Genomic DNA, 17,785 nt, shown 5'->3' on the forward strand with positions numbered 1-17,785 from the left:
TGGTTATAAAATATGGTAAGCCAAAACCTGGAGCTTGAATTGGTGGGAGGAGGGTGAGAAGTTTTAGCAATCTTTGCTTTATGGGCTGAACTAATACAGTATATGGATTTACGTAAATTTCTAGATTCAAAGTCAGTCAGTCTTAAAATGGAGCTGCATCTTTTTGCATAATGCAAAACAGGGACCTTTTCGGTCCTGCTGTGAATCCTGACTTACCAAGCTCACTGGCAGCTTTACACAGCAGTGACTGACCTCATAAATTTTCATTTGCATGAAACGTCTTAGGGCAATTACCAAGAAAAGATGATATTTGCCTTACTTTTGATAACCTCATAATTTCATATGGACGAATTGCCAATCAAAATTCAAAATGAATGTATTCAGATGAAGCCAGCTATAATAACGGTGACTGCATCATCATGGGCCAAGATAATTGCCGTTTCTCTGCTTTCCCTGCCAGAACAGAAATTGTTCTTGATATAGCAGAAAGGTCTAAGAACTTAACCAGAGTTCAAGTGAGACAAAAACTAAATTATCTTACGTGAGGTAGCAGGTGTACAAAGGAGGATTTCCCCAAGCCACTAATACACTAGAATAGATACACTAGATTCTCTTTTGTACAAGGCTGAGAGACCATTTACAGTTTCATTTCACTTTGTGAGGTAGGTATTTCTTTTTTGGTTTTGTGCCAAATGTCTTTGCATCTTAAAGCCCATAGGGTATTTGAAAGGTTCAAAATCACTTGGGTTGACATTTTTAAATGTCAAATTAAGATTAGATGTTTTGTTTGATCATATTTCTTGCCTGGCCCTCAACTGTACTACCACATGTTTCAACAACATGGAAGTCTGGCTCTTGTCTGTCTTCAGAATGATTTAATTTCAAGAGATATATTAAAAATGGACAGTGCAATAAGGGATGCAATTATCATATTAAAATGCTATAGAATAGCAAAATGTATCTACTTGGAAGCTCAAATACTTTTTATTTAATTAGATATGGAAACGTTTGTTTGCATATGACACATTTCACAGATAATTAGATCGAATGACATATTGCTTTGATGCAAAATGATACTGAATACTGTTTGAGGTTAAGTTATTTCCATAACTGTTCATTGTTTTAAAAAATAATAAAAATAAATAAATCAGAGAAAAAAGTCAACTGGGGAAAATGAACACATTAAATTATGCTTCTCCAAACAAATGTTCTCCAAGCAAAGGTTTGAAGGATAATGTGGTTGGGTTGCATAATGTTATGTTGTGCTAATTTCCTAATCACTAAGATAGGACATGTTTTTTGATAATACTAAGTATAAAACAGCATATATACTGCAGCCACTGGCATCAATCCTCTACCCCAACAACTTGTCTTTTAACCCCCTGAGCTTTGTTGCCACTTAAATCACATGCAATACCGCCCTCTACTGGATACATTAGGACCTATTTCACCCGTGCTCTAAAGTCGTTTTAGCGCGAGTACATGTGGAGTAAGCACTAAGCAGTGATGGAAAAAGTACTCACATTTCTTACTTAAGTAAAGTATCAATACTGCAATGTAGAAATACCCTGGTACAAGTAAAAGCTTGCAGATCTGCTATTTTCCAAAGGCCGAAATGGGCTGTATGTTAATGTTTGGTAAGTATAACCAAATCAAGAATAATCTAAATCAACAAAGTAACTAGTAATTTAAGTTTTCAAATAATTGTAGAGGAGTACAATGTTTGCCTCTGAGATGTAGTGGAGTAGAAGTAAAAGTACAGAAAATTGGAAACACTCCAGCAAAGTAAAAATTCCTCAAAAGTGTACTTAAGTACAGTAGTTGAGTAAATGTACTTAGTTACTTCAGTGCACACCACCGGCTTACTGCATAGCATCAGCACAACAATGAATATCCCAATTCATAGAATAGACCAATTAATTGTTTACCAACATTGAGACTGGATGCACAGGTGATTGTTTCATGCAATCAATTCTCAACCTGTTGTTTCGGGGTGCACCCCGACCCGACCCCCTCTTGTGTGTTGGCTAGTGCTGCGCGCCCTAGCGAGACCTGATAGAATGGGTTTCATTTGCAACCAGTATGACGCTTGCAACCAGTGTGTGACGTCGTCTGTAATAGCTGGCCAGCACAGCAGTCAAAACAAAACTACAGTACATGACATGTCATTATTAAACTCAAACTCCCATGAACACACAGCGTGTGTCGCATAACGTGACGTACATTGAGGTCGACGTGAACTGCAGGACAACATGATGGCAGCCCAGCTGACCCAATGCATGCGGCTACCGTAATAATAACAACAACACAATAATTGATATTGGCTGTATGTATATTTGAACGTACCGAATAGCGTGTTTACTTTGCGCACCGGTTTATCTTCGTGGTGCGTTTCGTCGGTAAAGTAAATCATATTAAAGTCAAGATGACTCTCCCAGCGTTGCAGAACACGGGTGTGTTTTATAGGAGGATCCTGTCTCAGTTTCCCCAGGACATTAGTCTAGCCTTTGCCTACGGGTCCGGTGTGTTCAAACAACAGGGGACCACTCAAGGACAAATGGGGGTAAGAGACAATCAAACAAGACGCAGACGTGGAGAATGTATAACGCTCATTGCTCAACGATATTGATTATCAACAACTTAATATAATAATATGGAAGTCATCTTCCAACTCAGGATTGTCTCTTCAACTTGTTTACTCATGTCCAATTAGCCGCAAGCAAGTAAGCAACTCTTAGATGCTATTTGCTATCTGTCATATAGAGTTGCAAATCTTGCAATGCAATACCAACCCTTGACAGCATTCATCCAAACAGAGAAGTCCTATCCGATTGTATTAAACGACGTTAAACTCACCAACATTGCAGCTGTACGGAAAGCTTGGATTATCCTCTTTGTATCTGCCAAGTTTTTGTTTAATAAAAATCCACCGTAGACATGTTATGATGAGCTACTTTCTGTCAATGAATTCCGTGCAGGTGATTATTTTTCTGTGTCAGTGTTTGGAAGCGCTCGTTTTCTACAACGCAACGTACTGCTGCTGCCTCTTGATTATGTGCAATTTCGAAACAGGTGGCACGCATGACCGCTGATTTCCAACGAGTGCTTCCAAACTCCAACAATAATCCAATAATCACCTGTACGAAATGTTTTGACAGAAATCATAAGAGTTGCTTGTGGCTAGTAATGCTCAACGATATTGATTATCAACAACTCAATATAATGATATAAGTCACCTTCCAACTCAGGATTGTCTCTTCAACTAGTTTACTCATGTCCAATCATGTTTAGCCTTAGTTTGTCAACAATTAGTTGAAATTGCTGGGGGCAAATAAAAACAAAAACAATTAATGTTCCCTGTTTTTAAAACGTTCTCTTTTTTATTTTGACAAAAATGTATTGCCAGGGACCTCAACTGTGAAATACAATTGAATTTTGTGACAGTGATTCTTACAGTGCATTGTGGCCATGATGTCATGACCTGACAATCCAGCTGCATTTCACTGTTGTCAAAAAAGATGCTGTTTGGTCAATCCCTCAGTCTTCCTCTCTCCACCTCTCAGAAAAACATGCTGGACTTTGTGTTTACGGTGGACGACCCTGTGACATGGCACACCATGAACCTGCTGCAGAACCGTAAACACTACTCCATTCTCAAGATGCTGGGGCCCAAACATATCAGTTCCATACAGAGTGACCACGGGGCCGGAGTGTACTACAATACTCTTGTTCCTGTGGATGGAAGGGTAAATCACAGAATACCTTTCAATACAAAAAACATTCACTGACAGTAATGACTTTTTGAATTTTATTTTTTGCCAAGGCAAATTTGTAGTACTACGGGGGACACTTGGTTTCATTCTGAGAGCCTGCTGCCAGTGCTGCCTTACTTTGCACTGATTCTAGATCAGCCTAAATCATCACAGTTAGACAGCACTACAATAGAATGCACTATGGTACCGGTTCTCTGTACTCAACCCTAGCTGTGACACAATTCCAGGTGTGGTCCTTGGTGCATTTTGTGACAACCAACCACACATTGCAATTTAGAAAAATATATTGTGTATAACTATACAAAAAGTAATGAATTGTCATTTAATTTACATTAGCAGTACTTGGTACGCACTCATTTCCCAATACACATTCTATGTCCTACAAAGTACATATTTTAACCACCTGGTGTCACTGTTGTGGACAGGTGATTATAGGATAGGTGATACATTTAAATGTATTCATTTATTTGGTTCACACAAGAACTATAACTATTTTTGCAATCAGTTGAGATATTGACTTGCCCATTGGTGTTCCTTGGGCACAAAAAGTTTGAAAACCACTGTGCACTAGAGTATTATATTTCATACATACTGTACTTGCTGATCACTGCAATGGCTTCTTTTTCTTTTCCTCTGGAAGGCCAGACTAACCCAGTTTGTCACCTGTGGTTACCCTCTTGTCTTTTTTGTAAACATTATTACTGTCATAAAGCTCTCCTTGTATTGTCCAAACGTCTGCTGCCATATTGACACCCACCTGTAAATATAGCATGCTTCTGGTGATTATGTTTGATGTACTTGACATTGGTTGTCTCAAAATGGCTAATTGTGATATCCTAATTTATCCTTGTCTCATCTCAGATAATCAAATATGGCGTCATTAGCACAGAGACTCTGATTGATGACCTGATGCACTGGAAGACGATGTACGTTGCTGGGCGACTGCACAAACCAGTAAGTACGTCTTTATGCCAAGCTCTCGACTAGGGTTATACACGGGTCAAGAATTGGTGTTAAGGTGTTGACCCGTGTCGATCAAGCAATGTCAATTTAAAAATAAAATAATCTGTAAACTAGATTTGAGTTAATAGTTGTTTGTTTTGCAGACTCATTTTAATTGGTTATTATTAATCTGGTGTTCTTGTGTACAGTGTGTACACAAGAATAAAAGAATAACTACTCAATACTTTTGGCCCAAGAAACTAGTCAGTATTGTTTTTGGTCAGCTGTTCTGTAGTGTGTTTTGTGTTGTGCATGCATGTAGCCATATATATTGTTTGTCCTCATGCAGGTGAAGATGCTGATGCAGAGTGACAATGGGAAGTTGCGTGCTGCTCTGGTGGGCAATTTGAAAAGTGCTGTGATAGCATCCTTCCTCATGCTGCCGGAGAGCTTCACTGAAGAAGACCTTTTCCTGCAGATAGCCGGTCTCTCCTATGCAGGTGACTAGACCACAGAATTAGGAGATTTCTTCTTGCCTTCTGAGCTGTGCTAGAGCAAGGAGGGCATGATGTGTAACATCGGTTCCCAGTTGGGAATCGAACCAGCGTTATTTCATCTTACTGTGCTCCCATAAATCTTTTCCTAAGGGGATTTCCGAATGGTGATTGGAGAGGATAAGTCCAAGGTGGCCAATATTGTCAAAGACAACATCCAGCACTTTAGGATTCTATACACCAACATTTTACAGGACTGCCCTCAAGTGGTCTACAAGCCTCAGCAGGGAAAACTAGAGGTGAGGGAGCGTATTCACGCACGCAAGAACACACACACACACACACACACACACAGCAATAAAGTGGATGTCCCGCATTCCCCCGCTTCCTTATATGTATTGGCCACCCTCTGTCTATGTTGTTGTTTTTATACTTTGTATAGATTGCCAGTCTGATGTCAAAACCACGCCCCCTGGGCCATAAAGAACATTTGCCATGAAGATAGTCCACACACTGTTATTTATTTATTCCCACCGATTGTTTGTCATAAACAGTTAGTGGGAGCAAATAACAGCTCTGTTTGTCTTGCACCTGTACTACGTGTGCATGCCCTGCATCTCATTCATGAAGACATTTCTAGAGCCCAACCGATGCCAGATTGTTGGGTCCAATGCCAATTTTGGAAACTCCTAGCCCACCGATTACAGAAGTTTTGACCGATATTTTGCACACAAAGTGCAACATCTTGAAATCCTTAAAAACTTAGATTTGATTAGAGTTTCAATTTGAGAACATTTAACACATTGGGTGCCAGAGGTTTATTAAAATATTATACTTTGAGTGCCAGGACTTTTTAAACATTTTGAACCTTTTTCAAGTAGTCACAAAATATTTTCAGTGATCACCGTCCTCACGGTGATCCCCTCATTACACACATACAGGTCTCGTACAATCGGGGGGAAAAAATTTAAAACATTCGGAAATCCATTCCATAGTTGCAGCCAGTTGAAAATAGTTAAATTAACATTGTAAAAAAAAAAAGTGCACAGGAGCCGAGATACAGGTTTTTGAAGTCATAAGTTAACCAGGAGGTGGATTGGAGTCTAAATCTTGTAGGAGTGATATTTCCTGTTGCTGTGAAGGAGAAAAAAAAAAAAAAACGTTAGTATGCGCAAAACCGTATATATACGGTTTTGGCACCCAATGTGTTAAGTTATAAGCAAAAATAAACACAAAACAGGCATGTATTTTCAGCCTCTTTTGAGAAGATTAGTACTTTTCTGAATTTCCGCCAGTTTATACTTGATAGCCACACGAGTAAAATGCCTAAGAGTTTAGATCCTATTGTCCGAGAAGACGGTCCGCTGTAGTATCCAATTGCTTAACAGAATTTTAAAATGTCACTCATTCTGACAATAACCTTCCGCAAAGTATCCACTTGCGTGTCCTCGCTCCAAGCTCCTCTATCCTTAGCTTCTTTAAAAGTTTGTTTTCTTTCAGCTTCGCGCCAGTCCCATCGAAACGTCACCAACACACCCACTTGCTCACTGTGAACAATGACCTGGTCTATTCACACATTCAGCCTATGGGGCTCAGTCATACACTACACAGACTTTGTACTAGAGAGCTGGCAGTGTCAATTCCATTGCATGTTCGGTCCAACTGATTTGGACATTTGCACTCACATACAGCTCCTGTGTGTTGTCTAGAGAAGTTCATGGTTGCAGTGCATGTGCGAAAGCAACTTGACATTGTCAATGCAGGAGAATGTCAGCAAGAACAGTGTGTCGACCACTACATCGAGAGGAATGTTATAGTAGGGTTGCAGTGTGTAAACCCCTCATTACAAAGATGATGGATGCACATTTGAGAGTTCAGTCCTGCAAGAACCATTGGTCTACAGAGATGTGGAAAGAAGTGATGTTGTCAACGACTCCTTTCAGTCTTTCATAGTGGGCGAGTGAATGTGTGGTGTACACCATGAGAATGGCACAGGGCAGAATGCTTGACCCGTTCAGTGAGAGGGTACGGTGGTTCTGTTATGCTGTGGGGGGGGGGAAGGGGGCATTTTCCTGGCATGGGTTGGCTCCACTTGTCCTTTGAGGGTAGGGTCACTGCAAAACAAGACAGAGTTATTCTTGAGTGATAACCTTTATCCTATGATGAAACACTTCTATTCTGAGTGGTTTCTTACAGGATGGCAAAGCTCCCATCCACATCCATGTTTTGGATATACATTATGAGAATCATATGCTGTGTCCTGTCCTTTGCAGTCACCAGATCTCAACCCAGTTTTTTTTGTGTCTTAGACAACGCTCTTGTCTCCACCACCATCTTGATCAAAACACCTAATGAGGGAATATCTTTTTATTAGAATGTGAGTTCCACAGACAAATGCACTTTGAAGATGTTCTGGTGGCTCATGGTGGCCCAATACTTTATGTAGGGGTTTCCTTTAATTTGTCACCCATCTGTGTACATTCATATTTATTTATTTATTTGTCAAATACTTTATTTCCATGGGAGAGGGGGTGATAAAAAAGGACTAAGATGCGATAATTGCACTGATTGGTGTCACGGCAGATTACCTCACTTATGAAGGAACTTGCATGTCTTAGCCAACCTATTCTTATATGGATGGACCTTTTTTTTGTCTTGAAGTCAACAAGTGGCCCCGCATCTAGAGGTATCTAAATAATTGAGTGTGGCACTGGCCATTCATATTTTCATTGTAATTCTTTGATGGGTATAATGTATTTTTCGTTAATCAACTGTCTGAATATGTTAACGCCTTTCCAAGACCAGTTTTTGAAAACCTTTGTCAACTTGGTTGGAGTAAAATGAAATCCTACAATCTGAAATCCTGTCAAATCGGATCCTACTCCAAGCTCCAGGCCCTGTGTTTTTAACACATATTTTCTATTGTTCCAGTTTGTTGGTTTTTAGTTTAGCTTTAACCTTAAGTGACTTAGCATTGTACTGAGCAGGACAGGGCATACTCTTTATCATACTATTACATTTTAAATAGGGCGTTTGTGACTCCCTTGGCACAACGCTCTACTCTATGATTAGCATTTTAACTGGCACATGTATAGAAGAAGTTGGGTGTGTATCTGTGTGTGCCTGAGAGAGTGTGTATGCCTGAGGACAGGTATGGACGCTCCTCTTGTCTTCCAGTGCAGGGATAAGGTTTCATTTATTTGTGTTGCTCTCCCTGCCATTACCACTCCCCTGCCACACAGAAACAAATACAATGCTCACCTCCCCCGGCATCACACTGGCCTGGAACAATATGTTCATATGTATATGATATATCATTGAACCCAGAGCTGGGTTCAAGGCATGCTAAGGCTGGACGATATGGACAAAATCAAATATCATAGTTTTTTCACCAAATATATTGATATCACAATTGTGACGATAAACACACACACACACACACACACACACACACACACACACACACACACACACACACACACACACACACACACACACACACACACACACACACACACACACACACACACACACTTTTGTGTTGTGTTGTGTTATGTTCATAACACAACACTGTTATTGGTAAAATACCAGATTTATAAGCTTGCAACGTGTCACATTACGACATGTTGGGAGCTTGTTTATTGGCTATTTTCGCTAGTTTGAACATAGTTGCATTCTCAAAAGTATGAAATAAGGCTTAAGTGATTAAAATATTTTACTTGAAAGGCACCAATCAGATACCAATCATTGGTAATTTATGATGTTTTCACACTTATTTAATATTTTGCTTGTTAAACTAAATATTCAAGGGAAATGACATAAGGATTCCACAACATAAACACTAATTAGAAAAAAGCAACGGATGTTATTGACTTCCTCCCTTCAGATAAAAAAAAGAGCACAAAGAGTTCCCCTGCTCTTGAGGTGACTGTATATTTGTGTGTTTCAGTGTTAGTTATCCATGCTTGTTATTATTTGTGCATACCCGCAGGTCGACAAGAGCCCAGAGGGCCAGTTTATCCAACTAATGGCATTGCCTCGGACCCTTCAGCAAAGAATCACAAGGCTTGTAGACCCTCCTGGGAAGAACCGGGATGTCGAGGAAATCCTACTGCAGGTGGCCCAAGACCCAGACTGTGAAGCAGTTGTACAGCAAGGTATGGATGGATGGATGAATAAATAAATAAATGGATAGATAAACAGATAGAAAGATAGGGCTGTCACGATTACAAAATTTAAGTTGACGATTAATTGTCATACAAATAATTGCGATTAACGATTTAATTGTTTTTTTGGATTTGAACATATGAATACAAATTGTATTTCTGTTTGGCTTTTAGGCTTCGTAATAAAAAATTGCAAAGGGTAGATATGACAAATAACTTAAATATGCAAAGAAAGGACTGACATATTTAATGATTTTATACTTTCAACAAAATGTAAAAATAGCGGAAATGTAGATCTCCCATTTCTGCTTTTTTGTGTTTGAAAACGTTTTTTTTATCATGAAAACGATTTTAAAGATTATGCAAAATAATTGCGATCTTAAATAATTGCGATTAGACGATTATGTAATAATTGGGACAGGCCTATAGAAAGATGGCTCAATAGATGAATGAAAAGGACCATAGTTTAAACAACGACATTCGACCTCAAGTAGCCCAGGCTCGTTATTGTGTGTCACCCAGAACTGTCACAGAGGAATGTAAGGGTGAATGAGTGCTAAGATGGATAGGTTGATGTTGATCATGTAGATGGATAGAGCAATGTGTGAATGAAGGAATGGAATGATAGATGGGTAGGTAGATGGAAGACAGGTAGAAGCATAGAACAACAGTGATGACTTAATGAAAAGATGGATGATGGGTAGAGAGGAATGAGTGGACAGGTAGATCGATAGATGGAGGGAGTGAAGGAGGTAGGGATGGATAATTAAGGCGTTTTATTACAGGCTCCCTAGGACCTAAACTGTGAAGTTGTTCTACAATTACAAAAAAGCTAGATAGTCTGGTTGATGGATGGAAGGGGAATTGATCTGTCCTATCAAAATGTTCATATTGACAAGTTTAAAAAAACAAAACAACGGACACACGTTTCTTCTGGGATTTGTCGCGTATTGATAAATCATCAGTCTGTAAGTAAGCATATTGCTTGGAAGTCATTGTGCAGAATGCTTAGGCTGTAACTGTAATGTCTTGACTTGAGATAGCATTATCAGTCTGTTCAGTCACTGAAAGTAATGTCTGAGTATGTTGTCTGTCTGCCCCAGGAATCTCATCTATCGTCAAGTCCTCCAGTATAACGCAAAGCCTCAAAGGCATTGCCACGGCCGGTAAGTGTGCTAATTACATTATTTGTCAAGGTTCCTTGATATATATATATATAAAGTTCACGCGCTAAACCTACTTTAAGGATGAGAAGTGATGCCTCAGACAGGGAGCACAGCAGTATCATAAGGGAAAGGCTTAAAGGGACACTTCACCCAAAAAAAACTTTGTTTCAATGGATTAGTCACCCCATGGAGACTTGAATTCATGGATATTTTTATTTTTAAGAGACAATAATTTGATGACCAGCGGACCGGTAGGCAGCGGTTCCGGTAGGAGACACAACGAGTCGTTGTGTCTCCTACCGGAACCGGTCATCAAATTATTGTCTTAGGAATGAGACAAAAAACTAAAAAGATATCCATGAATTCAAGTCTCCATGGGGTGACTAATCCATTGAAACAATTTTTTTTTTGGGGTGAAGTGTCCCTTTAAGTACACAGATCAGCGAGAAATTATTAATTCAATCCTTACTCTGAAGAAGACACTGCTACTGAAACGTCAGTATTGCTTATTTGCACCATCCGTGTGCTCCAGCCTTTTCCCTTTTTGATGATCCATTGTCACTTGATCCCATTAGGGGTTCTGTGAGAATGTAATAATGCAGAACATTTCCCAAAATCAACTTTGGTGAAACAGTGTTTTATTAACCACTTAAAATCGATATACTTTGTTGTACATCAAATAATGTTTGCCTTGTATGTCATGCTCAGAGTAGGGATGCTAGGGTTCATGTGTTTAAAAAAATATATATAATAATAATAATTTATATCTTCCTGTACATACGGTATAACATATTGTTATTAATCTGTGTCATGTGGTGGGGTCCTTCCCAGGCATGTGGAAGACTGTGTCATACAGTTCCAAGAAACTGATGAAGATGTGGAAGGGATGGAGGAGGAAGCCTTCCGTCTCGCAGCTGTCCTGAATCTGTCTGTCCAGCACAGGCCTGTCTGTGTACTTGTCAGTCAGACATGCACTTTGACTTTCCATGTGTTCACCAGACACCCACCTACACCTCCGTCCTTACTCTGATGAACTGTTGCTTTAACAATCACACACACTAACTAACCTCTAGTTGAATCGCCCCATTGTCCCTATGGGATTGCTGACCATGTATCAAGCTGTGTTTGTTTTAACTCCCCATAATCCTTTGAGGACAAAGATTGTTTGGGAAGGAAAAGAGAGGAGAGACTGCAAGAATAAAATATGTGGCAGTTAAGTCAATGTGAATCACAGCTAATGCCAGAACTCAGAAATTGTTAGCCTTGGCGCATGCTCGTGTAAAGTTCCATGATGCAAACATTGTCAACAACCAACAGGTGCTTATTGTTAAAAACAGGGAGCAGATATGTACAGCACATGCTGATTGTCAGCAGACTCTTTTGCCTTTTAATAGCCCAGTGTACTGGAAGCATACTCTGTGCACAAGCCACGTTTTATAGACATTTCTCATGGAAAGGTCAAATGGGCAGGTACACAACGCAATGGACAGAAAGAATTACTGCTCCATTACCTCCCAGGCACCTGTCCAGGGTCCACAATGCAGTATATGTGTAGGCTATCTGTACTATATGTACAGTACATACTGTACACTCTGCAGCCATTTTATTAGGTACACACCTACTACCAGGCAGGTACAACCCTGATTTGTATCCCCATCCTTTGCAAGGAGTTACGCATTCAGAGATGCTACAAGCTCATCCTGTCACGTGTAGCTTGTAGATCTGCTATTTTTGCTGAATGCACACTACTGTTTTGCTGAGTTATTTGTGTACCTTATAGTTTTTAAAGGACTGACCGTTCTCTCACCTCTCACATTAAGAAGGTGACTGATTGGTTTGGGTTTAATTTCAAAGACCTCCAGTTTGATATGCATTAGGTCACAAACCCCCATTTGTTACGTGTGTTGTTGTTTTTATCCCCGCCAGGACGGAACGGCTGTAGGCAGCAAGGGATTATGTTTTCCTTCCTGAGAGTCTGTCTGTCCGTCCGACCATCTGTCTGTAAATGGCTAATCTCGGACACCACTGGACCGATCAGCGTGAAACTTTGCATGCACACTCCCACAGTAGGCCAACTGCTCTGCATTTTTCAAATTTGCCTGTTATAAGAGCAAAACAGTTTTTTTTGGCTACTACAGATTTTGTCCAAAGCTCACGTTTACCACCTCCCCGCCCAGCTTGCCCTGAACACAAAGACGGATGCACCACAATGGATTCGAACCCCTCGACTCCACGGTGGTGGGCAGGTACTTTACCACTGTGCACCCGAGCGCCCGATGATGTAATTGTTGACTGAAGGTGCCTGCAGAGAAAGATAGAGAGGGAGTGACAGACAAACAGGGAGGACAAACTCAGACTCAACAAAACAATGTGAAACGTAACAGTTCATAATATGAATCATTTAGCTTGGGAACCCCTGGAACCCCCTCAAGGACAGGATGGTAGCTCCTGTACTCATTCTAATGTTGGTGGAACTGTAACTGAACCTCTTGTCCCTTTCTGCAATCTGCATACAATACTTTATATACCGAGTTGCAGCCACATCACTGCAGCCACATCACTCTGTTTTTTGGAGGAGTAGGTTGTTTGCATTAATGAATGGGTGTACCTAGTAAAGTGGCCACTGAGTGTAGTATGTACGTAGATCAGCGCTGACCCAAAGCGAACCCCCAGCAGACATCGCTCTAGGTAGGAGGTCCATGCACCATTCATTTTTGTGTCTGCCCGTGTAGTTTATGAATATCATTGTTTTCTTATGAACTGGGCTTTACACTGAGAAACGCCTCTCATAGGACAGGTATCGGACATAACTGCATTTATTATAAGATAATTTTACATAATCTTTCCCTATGCAAAATCTTCTGTCAGTCTGTGATTAATAACTCTTGTCTTTAGATGTGAGAGGGTGTCAGACCAAGTTCTTCCAAACTATTCTAGTCTATGGTATCTATAAGAATAAAAAACATACACTACGGAGACTTTATTTCTAGGACTTCCCAGTATGGTTGTAAAGGCTGTGATAAATGTGTTGTATTTTGAGGCTATCAGTATAAATACTGTACATAGTGGCTCTCAGTTAACAAAATGAATACTGTAGTGCATACTGGGTTTTAAACTTGCCCATCTGCATTTGGTCAGATTATTGTCCATCCATCACATAAATGGAAAGTTTTTGGACAATTTGAATATCTATCTCTATGCAGTTTGGTATGTGTACTGCTCAGCTCGAAGACAATGGGCTGCATAGATGCTGAAAGAGCGCAGACATTGAGTGGTATTTCTGTGGAGAATTTCTTGTGTCCTTCGCTCAGGAGTATAGTGCCAATGTGTCCTCCCCATGACCCTGTGAAGTGGCACTACACACTAACACAAACACGTTTTGCACCTTTCTCTCTACTACTCGTCTTCCAAATAGCCTCCCCCTGTAACTATTTAAACCTTACATACAGTGCTTCAGTTGACTGGAGTCCCCTAGGAGTCCATAATTGGTCCTTTTTTATTGATAGGATTGATTAATATTTTGTCACAAGCATAGTCATAAAGATTTTTTTGTGTGAGAATTGCAGTCTGCAGAGCATGTCGTGGATACCTTTAGTCCTATAACACAACACAGCTAGACATTATGTTTGTTCTTGATGGATCAAAAAGCATGTAGCCTATAGTAACCTTTGTAGATTTGAAAGAAGACCATTTAATTTGGAAGTGCACTTGATTACTTGAAACATAGATATTGTTATACACTGTTACCAAGGCTTCTCAAATAGTATTGAAATGCATTGAGACACTTGGGCTTTCTAGAACAAGGATTCTGTATGGACATGAGTCATGACCCTTTGACTGCATTGTCCTGTGCATTGACTTGTTGACCATCAGCGTGTTAACCATGTGTATGTTATGTACATTTTAAATTGTATTTAATAAATATTGTAATAAACATATCCCTGACTACAAAGTCACGTGATACAAAAGAGCCATTGTTGTGCCCACTAATATTATTTGACTATCATTTTTGTGTCTGTTTGCATTTGATTATCTGTAGTCAGTGGTTTGTGTAAATTCCTAATGATAGAAATTGGCTTCACACCAAAACAAAGTGACGCATCTGTCATAATGATTTCTATATTTAGGCCAGGGCTGCACGCACATAATGATGACTCATTCCAGTGACTCACTCGCGCTATTTATTGTACCGTACTGACACATATATAACCTAAATAGCACACACTCGTGTTTGTCAAGCTGTCAAACATTCACTGCCACCGAGAGGATAACCAATGGACTGTCTTATCTGAGGCCTATACTTCGTCGTACGACGGGGTGGCGCGTGGCGAAAATAGCAGATCTACAAGCTCGCAGCAGTGTGGAGCTGCAGCTTGTAGATCTGCTATTTTCGAGAAAAAAAAAGGATGGCGATTGTGATGCAACTTGCTCATTATCATAATGTATGTTAATGCATGCTGATATCATGGCTTCCAGTTCGGCCAATCGGCGCGCCCCGCTCTCACCACCTGCTAGGAACAGAATTCCATCATTCCACGCATTCTTCCCCCCCTCCTCTCCCCCTCTCTCCCCCCCCCCCCTTCCCTCGTTTACAACCAAGTCAGTCCCGTCAGCCCAGCTTCTACTATTGTCTGTGTCTGCGTAACAAAACCGTAGAGGATCGCCTTTTTTTGTTTCTTGTTTTTTTTTGCGCGGATCTTCCGCGCGGGGGTTGTGCGGGTTTTTGTGTTATTTCTTTATTTTTGTTCTTGTTGTAATATATTACCAATCGGTGGATTCCAAAGTGGCGCGGCTCGAAGGAGGGAGGTATGTATTGTGATCCAGCGACACAAACATGAAACTTGTTACGTTGTAGCGCTGCTTGTTTTGCCGCTTGTGTTCAACTTCTGCGTGCAGGACAGTGGTGGAGGAAGTACTCGAATGTTTTACTTAAGTAAAAGTATCAATACCGCAATGTAGAAATACTCGTACAAGTAGGCTACAAGTCCTGTATTCAAAATTGACTTGAGTAAAAGTACAAAAGTAGGCTATTGCCATAAAAATACACTCGAAGTACCAAAAGTAAAAAGTAATCGTTATGCAGAATGGACAGGAAAAAAAGATATATCCTTTGAAAATAGCAGATCTACAAGCTCACAACGCGTTGTATTTACTTAGTTACTTTCCACCACTGGAGCAGGATGAGCTCTCACTCTGACTGCTGCCCCACTTGATCAAGTCACAAGTGTTTGTAGAATACTAGTAACGTATGTATCATTAAGTAAACAGTTCACACTGAGTGTGTGTGAGAGAGAGAGAGAGCTACAATCAGAGTGATCGTAATTCTACCCGCGCCCATTATGTAAAGGGATATTGTTTGTTGAAACGTAATTAACGCGGCGTTATATAGATTATGGTGGACCGCTGGAGGGTAACGTGTAGATTACTGGTCGCCGCACTTTTTTCTTCTTTTTTTTGCCCGATACATTATCAAATTAGTTACTTTTTTTGTGTGCAGAAAACTTGCTAGTCAGTGTTGCATAATATAGCCTATATATATATTTCTTTTCATATAAAAAGGCTACCATCAGGGGCAGAAACCAAAACAAGAGTCTGAAAACGACCTGCATGGTTGCAGACAAAACACTTGATTGTGCTGAGTGTTGTTAAAAGGCCGTTTTGCAGGAGAAACGAGGGGAAGGTATCTATGGAATGTTGAGAGTGGGACTGGCGATGGAGTCAGTGCGCTGGTGCGATTCTGTCCAGAATTCCATTCATACTAGTCCCGTGTAGACATAAGGATCAACATGGCAAGACTTTAATAAATGCTCATACTACTACGAAAAAGGGGCAGAGTCCGCTGGGTCCGGGACACCCAGGGGTCCTCAGAGTTAGGCTACTACAGGGGGGCCGCCAAATCTGCCAATATGATTGGATATTTGTTTTTACATTAACCACTTGAACCGTACCATCCCTATTCTGAAGAGAACTTAAGCCAAAAATAGCCAATCTACAAGCTCAATGAGCAGCTATTTTCGGCAAAGAGGTTTGGTGTTGGTCTATGAAATCTATGAAAATACAAATGTATACGGTATGTAGTGGGGGTCCCTGCTTTCTCTCTCTCTTTCAGCTAGGGGGTCCTTGGGCTGAAAAACGTTGAAGACCCCTGCTGTAGCCTACCAGTTCTGTGTGAACAGTATAGGGCTGATATGACTGTCCATATATGTGTCTAAGCACTCACTCATCATATAATACATATGTATACACTAATGGCAATTGGCAACATGATATCTTCTCTATGACTTCTATAATGTTGTAGGCACGTGAGTGAGTGAGTCACAGAGGCTACTGTCTCCTTTGACACTTTTCCAAAGTTGCTGTCTTGGCACAAAAACAACTTTCTCAACCATGTAGGCCTATAAACGTTTACGGGACAGAGCGATGTTTACTGCATCTCTTGTGGCTCTGACTTGGCACTCTTGTGTGTAATGTTGGTGACCAGGGGTTATTTCAGGGAGCTCCTCACTTGTTGTGCGCACTCATTTTAAGTCATTCCGGTGAAAGACACCAGTTTAAATAATTGAGATCTAAAACAGTAATGTGAAACAAAATAGTGACAGCCCAGTGTTCTTGTCCAATCACAGGTAACCATGGAGACACCGCTGGATGTCCTGTCAAGAGCAGCGTCGCTAGTTCATGCGGACGATGAGAAACGTAAGTTTATTTGTGCATGTGTGCATATTTGTGTGTGTGTGCGTGTGCGTGTGCGTGTGCGTGCGACGTGCGTGTGTGTGTGTGTGTGTGTGTGTGTGTGTGTGTGGATCACTGTGTGTTTATCAGAAATCATTTGGGATAGAAATTGAGCGTTTGAGAGAGGGCTGATCAGAGAGATAGCAGCCATTAGTGTTATATTTTGTACCTGTCTAGCTGTCTGGCCTTGTGCCGTCTGTGCATACGGCAGACCAAAAAATATATCACCTTTGCATTATCGTTACATATCCATAACGTACAGCACTATGTTCAAGCACAGTCCCGGGTCCGTCTGTCTCTACAAGACAAAAGATGTCTTTGTCTGGCTCCATGTTGTTGACACATAGGCAAATGAGACCAACCACGTTTCAACTGCCATCAACAGTGCTATTTAATCAGCAGCTTGTGTTAACCTCCTACATTGACTAAACAGGCAGGTGTTGGGTGGTTATTTACAACATGGTCTCTGTCTCTTTCTCGTCATATCTCTCTCTCTCTCTCTCTCTCTCTCTCTC

General features: G+C 40.6%; 2 protein-coding genes across 2 annotated transcripts in view; both read left to right on the forward strand.

The window, feature by feature from the left end:
• The first annotated feature begins 2,246 nt into the window (after window positions 1-2,246).
• On the forward strand, window positions 2,247-14,479 carry tamm41 (TAM41 mitochondrial translocator assembly and maintenance homolog). The gene is made up of 8 exons (XM_080421414.1): window positions 2,247-2,563; window positions 3,564-3,746; window positions 4,635-4,727; window positions 5,065-5,215; window positions 5,363-5,508; window positions 9,201-9,366; window positions 10,479-10,541; window positions 11,373-14,479. Exons 1-8 carry the CDS (start codon window positions 2,426-2,428, stop codon window positions 11,462-11,464), a joined length of 1,032 nt encoding a protein of 343 aa, XP_080277540.1. The 5' UTR covers window positions 2,247-2,425; the 3' UTR covers window positions 11,465-14,479.
• Window positions 14,480-15,162: 683 nt separating this feature from the next.
• Window positions 15,163-17,785, forward strand: part of vgll4b (vestigial-like family member 4b) — a 53,859-nt gene continuing 51,236 nt past the window's right edge. The window contains exons 1-2 of the mRNA XM_080421427.1: window positions 15,163-15,347; window positions 17,165-17,234. Of these exons, the coding sequence (XP_080277553.1) occupies window positions 17,171-17,234 (64 nt within the window). The 5' untranslated portion in view covers window positions 15,163-15,347; window positions 17,165-17,170. The remainder of the gene's footprint in view (window positions 15,348-17,164; window positions 17,235-17,785) is intronic.

This window comes from Gymnoscopelus braueri (genome assembly GCF_963280865.1).
Source record: "Gymnoscopelus braueri genome assembly, chromosome: 3".
Lineage (NCBI taxonomy): Eukaryota > Metazoa > Chordata > Actinopteri > Myctophiformes > Myctophidae > Gymnoscopelus > Gymnoscopelus braueri.